General features: G+C 46.3%; 1 protein-coding gene across 1 annotated transcript in view; it reads left to right on the top strand.

Moving 5' to 3' along the window:
* Positions 1–347: 347 nt before the first annotated feature.
* The window catches only part of SUSD4 (sushi domain containing 4), a 72,634-nt gene continuing 62,337 nt past the window's right edge, over positions 348–10,644 (top strand). The window contains exons 1-4 of the mRNA XM_086875215.1: positions 348–426; positions 1,804–1,861; positions 2,409–2,518; positions 2,684–2,839. Of these exons, the coding sequence (XP_086731341.1) occupies positions 348–426; positions 1,804–1,861; positions 2,409–2,518; positions 2,684–2,839 (403 nt within the window). The remainder of the gene's footprint in view (positions 427–1,803; positions 1,862–2,408; positions 2,519–2,683; positions 2,840–10,644) is intronic.

Raw genomic sequence — 10,644 nt, 5'->3', positions numbered from 1 at the left:
ATAATCAGGGGACAAATCCTCCTGTATTTTACAGTCGGTGCTATGTAACAGCAGCTCAGAGATTCAGGTCCAGCCTGCTGATCACTGCTCTGGCCCCACTTCAGCTCAGGAGGATGCACTAGAATTGATTACAGATGTCAGATTTGGTCACAGAGCGGTTGTAGCCCTTCAGGCAATCCATCCATCCCTTCCAGAAACAAAGTCCAAGCCAAAGGGAAGCAGCTCCTTCCCCTCTGCCTTTCTGTGGTCGGGGCTGCCTCAGGCTTCATCCTCCTCCACCTTCTGCTGCTCCTCACTCAGTTTAGGCTTTCCTGGGCTGCAGGAGCCCTTCCCTGCTCTTGGCTGACATGGATTCCCGCTACACTCCTTCAGCCACTGGAGGGGCCAGCTCCCCCAGCCCCTTCAGCCACCGCCACTACCTTGCACGTACATGCCCTGCTCAGCAAGAGGTGAATTTTTACAGTTCACTAAGATTTTGAAGAGGAGCTGCTGCACAAGAAAATCTTGATTTCCTGGTGCTGTTTGGACCAGTGGTGGTCCTCCTCACGTGGGGTGGCTGACAGGTGCCTGGAGCACTCAGTTGTCTTTCCTCAGGCTGAATACTGTCAGAGGTACAGCTGCCCACATAGGATATCCCCACACAGGGGATAGGAATAAATGGCAGAAACAAGGGTTAAGTAGTACCTATCAATGCTGACAGACATTAGTTCATTTGCCTCTTCCTCCTCTGAAGTATCTGGGTGCTCCATCCACACTGAAGGTAGACATTGCATCCAGCACTTTGCATTTTAATTGATGGAGAACACAAATAGCATCAGAATGCTCAGGATATTATCTCTTGCTATTTTGATTTCAAAAATGAAACCTACCAAACCGGTAAAATAAAGATCCTCTTGTTACAGATAACAGGAATTGCTGCATTATTGTTCTGTCCTGGAACTTGTAGTAGCCAATGGCTTCTTGCTTCTGAGGAACATCTCTGTCGTGTAACTGTGCCTGTGCTGTATTTGCACGGCTTACGAGGGCTATTTCTGACCTGAACTCCCTCTTTGGGCTGGCTGGGGAAATGAAAACTGACCTGATCAGGAAATGATGCTTGGTGAAAATGCTCTTTAGTTTTCAAATTTTCCTGTTTAAAAGGAGCAGCAAAGGTATTTCAGACATAATACATTCTCTTAGCTGAACATTGGCCACATACTTCCCCATTCTTAGCAGAATACCTGCATTTTACTGTGAGATGCCCATTTTCTTCAGGGGAGATAAAGAACCGTGCTTCTTATGCTGGCGTTTGAACCGATACATGGTTTGAACTAACATTTCTCATGAAGAAGTTAAGTTTTAACTTGGAGGAGACAGCATCAGGTAGCTGAGACACTTGAAAAGAACTTCACCAGTATTTACTATTAACTTTGAAGCATCGGGATTTGCTATATAATATTATCCCACGTAGCTTTGGGTCTGTGTTTGTACTGAGCATAGGTGTGTTTCATTACAAATGTGTCTTTCCCTGTCCCTGGTTTTGCTCCACTTGCTGTGTGCCAGGAGTGTGCCAAACACCTTCATCTGCTTAGCAGAGCCCTCTTCAGCTAGAGGACACCCTCTGCTACCCCTGAGCAAGGGAAGAGATGCGATGCCCGGCTGCGGGCAAAGGGGCGATACCCCTGGGAGCACGCAGGGAATGGCAGCAGGAAACACAGAGCTACCACAGCTGCTGGAGCCACGAGACCGCGTCTCTGATTCAGTGATTCGTGGCTGTGAATTTCACAGATTCACTAAATATAGCCGGATGCTGATTCCTAACAGCAAATCGCTCCAGCCGGCAGGCCCAGGCGTCCCGCCGTTCCCCGGCGGCAGCTGATGGGTGAGAGTGCTCAGGAACACACCTTCCCACTCCCAAAAACTGTGAAAGACGCAGCGCTGCCACCGGCGCTGCTGAACTGCGTCTCGTATCTAACGTTCTGCCTACGTGACGAAGCACGGGGCATTCCAAAGATGCTCCCTCAGAGCTGCGCACCACGAAACCGCGTTTGAGGTGAAAACCGGCAGAGAGAAACGTAGCAGAAACTACCGGGAGCGAAGCCTTAACTTCGCCTTCCCCTACCCTGGGCAGCGTTGGGGCGCCCCCCGGCGCGGGGCCGGGGTGTCCCCTCGGGCCGGGCCGTCCCGGGGTGCCCGGGCGGGCCGGAGCGGAGCGGCGGCGGGGCCGTGCCCGGCTGCCATGCGTGCTCCGCACGCCGGGGCTGCCCGCGCTCCCGCCGCGCACGGCTCCCCGCGCCTCCGCTCCGCTCGGGCCGGCCGGGCGGGCCGGGCAGGTGCGCGCTGCGGCGGCCGCTGCCCCGCTCCCAGGTAGGGCCGGCGGGCTGCGCGTCCCTGTGTGCGTGTGCGGTGTGTCGGTGTGTGTGTGCCAGCGTGTGCGTGTGCGCTCCGCCCGGCCCCGGCAGGCTGCCGAGCCGCAGCGGCGGAGGCGGCGGCAGCAGCCGCGGAGGTACCGCCGGCTCTGGCGGGGGGGCCCCCGCAGGTAGCGGCGGCGGCGGCGGCGGCGGGGGCAGGGCCGGGGGAGCCGCGGGGCCGGGAGGGCGGCGGGAGCGCGTCCCGGGGCTGGCGGGGGGCGGCGCGGGGGCGACCCGCGGAGCCGGCGCGGAGCCCCGGGCAGCGGCGAGGCGGAGCGGCTCTCTCGTTGCAGGTGGCGGCGAACCGGATGCCTTTGGCGGGCAGAAGATGTGTCATGGGAAGCAGGCGAGCGGCGGCGGTGCCCTCCCGGCGGCTCGGCGGCGGGCGCTGGCCGCGGCGCTGTGGCTGCAGCTGGCGCTGAGCCTCGGCCCGGGGCTGGCGGCGGGCGGTGAGTGAGTGAGGGGCCCCGGCCCCGTCCCCGGTCCCCTCCTCCGCCCGGCCCCGGCCCGCGCCACCCCATCCCCGGCCGTCCCCGCAGCCCCGACCCGGGGGGAGCGGGGAAAGTTCCCCCCCTGCGCCCCCCACCCCTCCCGTGCCCGCGGCGGGGGCGCGCAGCCTTTGGCACCCTGCGTGGGGACCCCCGGCAGGAGAGAGCCTCACCCCGGCCCCGGCTAGGGAGCGCTGGCTCTCCCTGAGTACAGCTTCGTCTTGAAACAGCGTAATTTTTTGAATTTAAAGGAAAAAAAAAAAAAAAAAAAAGAAAATAAAAAGAAAATCCGCCTTGCCCCGCCGCGGTCCGCTCAGACATCTCTTGGATGACTCTTAGTGCGAAATCCCCATGCAGCAGGGGAAAGCAGGAATTTGGGGAAGAAGCTGGCGATTCGGGTTAGCAAATGCAACGTCCTTCAACACTCTCCTAGTGGAGAAGCGACCCAGCCTCATTTGGCCTTTTTAATTTTAATTACTTTTTTAACACTATCATTTAAATTATTGAGCCTGTGAGATATTTTCAGCAGGTACTTTTAATTACAAAATTGTTTTAAATTGATTCCATAATTAGACTTGGATTACTGGAAAAGTCTTAAAGTAAACTGCTTTGCTGTAAAATGAACTTAGCTGTGATAATGAGAGCAGCTTCACATTCCTGCTCCAGCATAGTATTATATATTTGTGTTGGGGGAATAAGCCATTTTATGATTGAATCGCATCACTAATGGCAGACAGAGCCCAATATAAAAATTGCTTGGGCTTCTTCTCATGCCAAAGACTTATGCCAAAATTTTCTAACTCGAATGCCTAAGCCCCAACAGCTCCAGTCCAGATGTGCTTTCTGTCACTGAATATGGACTTACAGGAATACGGCTGAAGAGGACTTCAAAAGGTCATCTTGTCCATCCTCCTCCTGATGTGATTCAGTCCTAGTTTTCTCTCTGGAGACGATAATGCCATTTTCTGATAGAAATCCCGTGACTGCAAATGTGATTCCAGCTAAAAAAGCCTTTAAACTGTTGCAGTCACTACATATCCCTCTTCAGAAATCAATGGCTTTTTTTCTTTTTTAATTTTATTTTATTGCCACTGTGTAACCCTTGATTTCCTGGGCAGCTCATGTTTCGGTGTGGTGGTGCTGTTCAGCCTGTCCTGTGCCTTTCTCAGGACTGGAGTTGTGCGTGCTCCTGTCCTTCTCTAACCTCCTTCTTATGGCTCCATTCATAAAAATGAAGCTATTCTAAGGCCCCCTCCTCCCTGAGGCTCTGCATATCCCACAGTTTGATTGTCAGCGCTTATTTAGCGGATTAGTGCAAGAGGTTCTTCAGAATATGGTTCATATCTCCCTCGAATGGAATAGTTTTCATCACAGCCTGCAATAAATTGTTGTGCAATGCTGATCGTTATTAATGCTGCTGCCTTTCACCTCAGTAGTGTAACTAATTCTGTATCGAATTTCATTTGTAAATCATTTTAGCATCTTTCAATAATTTGGGGTTTTTTTTCGGTCCACAGTCTAGGAAAAGGCAATGCACTGAACGATTGTGCATAATCACCAGTGAAAAACATTCATTGCTGTTCTGATTATTATTGCTATTATTTTCCACTGTGGCTGTGCTCAGAAGGTAGGCACTGTATAAATCCCAGCAAATGTAGAGTCCTTTCATGTGGTAGAATATACGGTTGTTGGGTTTCTTTCACCCTGAGTCATTGGAGTGGTAAAAATAATGAGCTTTGTAATTAGAACAGGGGACTGTGAATTAGCATCCCTCCTATTTTAGGCTCTGTTGTATCTGTGAGCAAGCTCACTGTGCTTACGTCGCTTGCTGTGTTTGCTGTGAGGGCTCAGCTTCTGGCTCCCCAGCCCATGACCCAGAGTTTGGGAACTTGTAAGCAGCTGTTGACCAAAGTTGTGACTTCCTGGGACCTTTGAAAATTTCATTTCCGTAGGACTCTCATTTTATGGATTTGTGTATTTAGACACAAGGCACGCGGCATTACTGACTGGTTTGGAAAATGTAGCTCCAGTCTCTTTCTATCTTCTCATTATCTGTTAAATAAGGATAATCATACTTCTCTCAGAGATTTGAAAAGAGCTTTGATGACATTTAATGAAAATAATATGGAGGTGGAAAGAATTTGTTTCTAAAGCTTTAGAAAAACAGCACTGACAATATGCTGAAATAAAAACTACCTCACATATTAAAACATTAGAATGAATAATTTAGGGTTATTTTTTCTAGAAAGCAATCCACAACTTATATTTTGAATCCCATTTACCGCTTCTTCCCTTCCTTGGCTGATACCAGGATTTGTCTCCTGTAATAATCCTGTCATGACTTGTGTGACTCCTTCTATTTTATATCTGACTAAGCTCTATTGATTGTCACGTTCTACCATTTCACCCCAAATCAATACTACTTATAACTCTTTTTTTCTTGTCAATAACCCTACAGAGAATAACTTTGTTTATTACACTTTGACTTTCGCAAAAGTGAATCTAGCGAAAAAATTTGCTGTAGAAGTGAACTCAAGTGAGCAAACCTTTCATCTATCAATATCCTTCATTCATCCCTGATGTATTTAAAACCCTGCTGATACTGAGGATAAAGTGTATCTCTCATACTTCAGCCTGTGGCTTTCATCTGTTCATTTTTGTTTACAGAATCACAGAATCTTTTAGGTTGGAAAAGACCTTTAAGATCATTGAGCCCAAGTGTTAACCCAGCACTGCCAAGCACCAAACCATGGCCCCAAGTGCCACTTTTAAATACCCCAGGGGTGGCTGACTCAACCACCTCCCTGGGCAGCCTGTTACAATGCTCAACCACCCTTTTGGTGAAGAAATGTTTTCTAATATCCAGTCTAAATCTCCTCTGGTGCAACTTGAGGCCATTTCCTTCTGTCCTATTGCTCATTACCTGGGAGAAGGGGCCATCCCCCACCAGGCTACACCCTCCTTTCAGGTGGTTGTAGAGTGATAAGGTCCCTCCTCAGCTTCATTTTCTCCAGGCTGAGCCTCCCCAGCTCCCTCAGCTGCTCCTCATTGAGAGGGACAAAAAAAGAGACAAAGAAGTTCAATTGTCTTCTGTTTTTGAGGTTTGTTATGTGGTCTTGTACCCAGATGTGACTTGGGCATGTGCCTGCTTTGTTGTCGTGCGTCAGCTGGGTGAACTCTGTTCCTCTGCAGGGCCCAGTGGGGAGTCTAAGGGCTGCAGCACACATCACCACAGCCTTGGAGAGGGCCATGACCTTGTCTTGCCTCCTGGCCTCGGGCAGGGTCAACATTCTAGCTGTCTTTCATGGTCTGTTTCATCTCTTCCTTATTCCGCTGCAAAAATGCACACTCCAGTTCCTCCAAAGCCTGGATTGGTGCAGTTTCTCTGAACTTTTCCTGAGTTTTTTGTCATACTTTCTGGATTGCTGGTCATTCAGACCATGAGCTTGCTCTCATGGAACCACTTCCCCGTGGAATGCGCCTCGCTGGCACTGAGCAGAGCTGAGGAATATCCTGTGCCATGGAGCTCTGCTCCTGCTCAGATATCCCAGGTTTCTTTGTTGCTATTGCAGGATGATGCTCGGTTATATTCAACTTCTGGTTTCCTGTAGCTCCCAGGGCGAAAATTGCTTTTTTTTTTGGCACTGTAATCAATATATGGTGTTTCCCTGGTTGCATGTTCTGCAGGCAACATCCCTGCAACATCAGTAGTGCATTTAAGCTGGGAAGTACATTATGCGTGATGGCAAAGAAATCTAGTGTTTTGTGAAACCTTCAAATGTACTGAATTTTAGTGATTCTGTGAAGAATAGCAGTGAGCTTCTTTCTCTAGACCAAGGCTGAATTGTTACCGCTCTGTGATTGTATTGCATTTGATTGAAATTTTGGTTAAGCCCTGGTTATGGTAACTAACAATTGATTTTGGATGTAGTGGCCATCAAAAGCACATCCCTCAGGTTTCTGAGGATGGTGGACTGGTTCCCCTGGGGTAATAATACAAGTTTTTGATGGGTGCTGATGATGCAGGTCTGTGATAGGGCTGACTTTTTGGCAACCTGCAGTTGTTTCTGTCAAGAAAAGCCAGCCAGAGATTTCCCATAACTGCCTTACATGTGATTTTGGGATTATAAAGAAGGTTTTCTGAAAACTCTGAATATTTTTTGATACCCTCTTACTAAGTCTGTGGTTAATGTATTTTACTGTCTCCCTCTCAGTGTGTCTGCTTTTCTTATCAAGCAAAATACATATTTCAGCCTTGAATTCCCTGCACATTTGATGAAATCATCAGTTATTTAGCAGGATTGTTTTTAACCTCCAGCTTATTGGAGAAGCTCTGTGTTTTGGAAGGAAAAGATTTCTCCCATCCTGACAGGATCTCAGTCCCAGCTGTATCTCATGCAACCTCTGTTCTCAGCAGTTAAGTACCATTCCAGTGCTGCTCTGATTGCAAGTGGCAAGGCCTGTGACATCAGAGGATGGCAGTTCATCATTTGTCTTAGTGGCACATCCATCTGCCTACAGCCTTGAGAGAGGTGGGCATATTTGATAGATTAATGTTAAATCAGTGTCTTAGCACTCTGCAAGAAGGAGCATTATCACTGATGTGCCGTGTCATTTGGAGACTGAGGTTAACTTCTGCTTCTCTGCTTTGCTCCCTTACTCCCAGGATTGCAATAGAGAATCTTTGATCTCTATATTAGGGATGATTACAACTTTAGGAGAATTAATTAATTATGCTTTGCTTGATTTTCTCATCTGTAAAGTAGATAAGCGATGTATTTTGTGGGCGTGCTATGAGGGATTTTGAGAACCTCCCAAAGAAAATGTTGCTGGAATGAGAAATAGGAATTTTAGCAAAGTATAAACTGAGCTTTATCAAAGTAGAAGGTTCTTACTATTCATGATTTTTGTTGTTGGTATTTGTGGAGTTCAATAATTAAACATTCTTACCAAAATTGGGAAAATGCTATCTTTTTTAACTTTTATAGATTCTTACGGATTTTTTTCTACAGCATTGATCATGTGCTCAACTTTTTCTTTCAAATATTGTCAAACTCTGATTGCAACTCGTTTATTTTTATAGCGAAATGCACATTATTAGAAGTAGGAAACCTTGTACTTGTGCTGTGCATTTCCATGAGGTTTTTAGGCAGGAAAAGGACAAAAAAGTGTGGCCTGAATTCATATTTGCTGTGTGCCAGTGCAAATGTGAATGAAGGCTGGGCTACACTTACTGGTGAGCATTGCTCAGTCAGAAAATGAGCTTGAGGGATAAAGTGGTGTAGTGTGTACAATTTGATTCACTAAGTGGAAAAATTTGCTTTGCTAACATATTAAGGGACTGAAGGAACAAGGATCCTACCAAATTCAGCAATTTAACTGTGAAACTGGCATCTCCTCACTTGGTTTTACGTCTCCTCAGCTGCTTCCTTCGAGGTGGCACAAGCAGAGCATTACGAAACCAATTGTGGGCTGTACATCTATTAATTCTCACAGTGGCGTGGTTTGTAACAGCAGTTTTTGGTGTCCACCTTCTGTCTGACTGTGTTACCCACCCCATTGCTTCTGTCAACACCAAGTTTGGCCTCCTGCTTTTCAGAGGGGGCTCCCAATGGCTTTTCCTGAACAGCTGGGCTGCTGATGGATTTATCCAAGTCGGGATGTTTCTTTCTCCTTGTGCTGTAAACAGTGAAAGAGGTCGGTAGTGCCATCTGTTCTCACTGAGGTCCTGTGGGGCAAATGTGTTTCCACTTTTGTGACCCTTGAATCTTTTAAATTGAGTAGTGTCCATCCTGGGTTCCTCTTCTGTTCCAGAATTTATCAGGAACATTTCTATATTAATTGATTTTGTCTGTATGACCAACTTCAGAAAGGAGAATAGGGGCTTTTCTGCCAGCACCCCTACTTACTTTTGATAAACATACCTCATTAAACCCATAATTTGACAAATATTCTTGATTGTGGTAGCTTAATAGTAACAACAGTAATAAAAATGTGACTTTTTTTTCATATAGCTCTTCTCATCCATGGAGTTCAAAGTACATTACGAAGGAATGTAAGTTTTATTATGCTCCTTTTTAGATGGAGAAATGACTGTAGAGTGATTAAATGTCCTGAAGACACTTTTTACGTAAGAAACAGATGTTGCCATATACAGGGAAGAGATCCTTTGGATCTTCATCCGGCACTTTCTTCTGTAAATAGAATTTAGGGAAATTCCTAATCCACATTTTTATAATATGGTCTCTATAATAGGATTTTTTGGCTGTGACTGTCTTCTGATTTAGATGAGCAGCTGATTTCCTATTCACTTAAATTGCTACTTAAGCAAATCACAGAGAGTTTTTCCAGTGTGGTTTATTTGCCTGACTCCTTTATGTCTGAGATAGCACATGGCATTTTTCCAGACACCAAAAACATTTTCAGAATAACAACAAAAAGAAGTGTTATGAGTTAGGGCAGAGCCCTGAAGAATGGTATTATGCAGGTTTCTCATGGTGTAAAGCCCATATTAACAGGAAGGGTATTTCTGCCTTGCTCAGTCATGTGGTTCATGATCACAGTTTACACGAAAGGGCAACATTAGAGAAGTACTGCATGTGCTTTAAATTAATTCTAACACACTTGAACAGTTAGAGAGGGGAAGATCATTACATGACAGGGAGTTCCATGCAGGATGTGGCATGAGTGCCATTGCCTTATACTGCCCATCCCACTTTGGAAATCAGTGGATGTGTAATGTGCTCCCATAAAAATACGAGTTCAGTTTACAAATGTTTGCTCATGAAAACATAAGATGTAATGCAGTGGACACAGAAGGATGAAACAAGTCTGGTCTCTTGACCCTTTCTGCACACGGTGAGGCACAGCTAAGGGTGCAACAGAGTTTCTGTGTAAAGCCAAATTCTGCAACTAAAGAAATTTACATAATCTGGAAAAAATAAATCTGGAAACCAAAAAGAGGAAACAGCTTACAATAGCCTGAGGAAGAAAACAGGTTATGTTACTAAGGGTTAGATTATGGAGAAGTTGGGTTATCAAGGGTATCATGAGATAACATCCTAAAAATACACTCTCTTGTACACTGCTAAAGAAAAAAATGGGATATGGCATGCACATGAATCAGAGGAATCATTATATCACTGGACTTCCATTCTGGAGACCGAGAGAACACGCTAAAAAAGAAGAGGTTGTCTTTGAAAATGCAAAGCCTTCAGATCTTTTTTGGTACTGCAGAAAGGCAGCAGAACTCATAGCTGTTTATCTGTCAGGAGGCTGGAGAACACCATACAGATTCAAGAGAAAAGCTGCCATACATGCTGGGAGGGAGGAGAAGATGCTCAGAAAAAGAAGCCTGTAAACTTGGGGTCCTGTTCTCACTTCTGTCATTAGCACCAGCCAGTGTGTACAGTAAAAAACTATGGAACAGAAATTTCATTGCCCTCTTTCAAGACATGGGACAACACACTTGAGAGCAGAGTCACAGAAATAGGACTGGAGCTCAGAAGTGCCTGTAGTTTGTCCTCCTGCCCAGAACACAGGCATCAAGCATTTACCTCAGGCCTGTTACCATTTGAGACTTTAGGCTGGAAACTGTACTGTTTATCCAAATGCTTCATTCTCTAAACTTTATAAAATGTTTTTGTCAAGTCTAGCTCAAATTATCATTGCTGTAACATAGCTAAATCTGAGGACTTCCATGTCTAGGAAGAGAATCTGGTATTCCCAAGTGTTACTTCTATTCCCAAGTGTTACTTCCTCCACCA

Source organism: Cyanistes caeruleus, chromosome 2 (genome assembly GCF_971803275.1).
Source record: "Cyanistes caeruleus chromosome 2, bCyaCae1.hap1.1, whole genome shotgun sequence".
In the NCBI taxonomy this organism is placed as follows: Eukaryota; Metazoa; Chordata; class Aves; order Passeriformes; family Paridae; genus Cyanistes; species Cyanistes caeruleus.
Note: the sequence above shows the minus strand (reverse complement) of the source record. Positions and strands in the feature narration are given on the sequence as shown.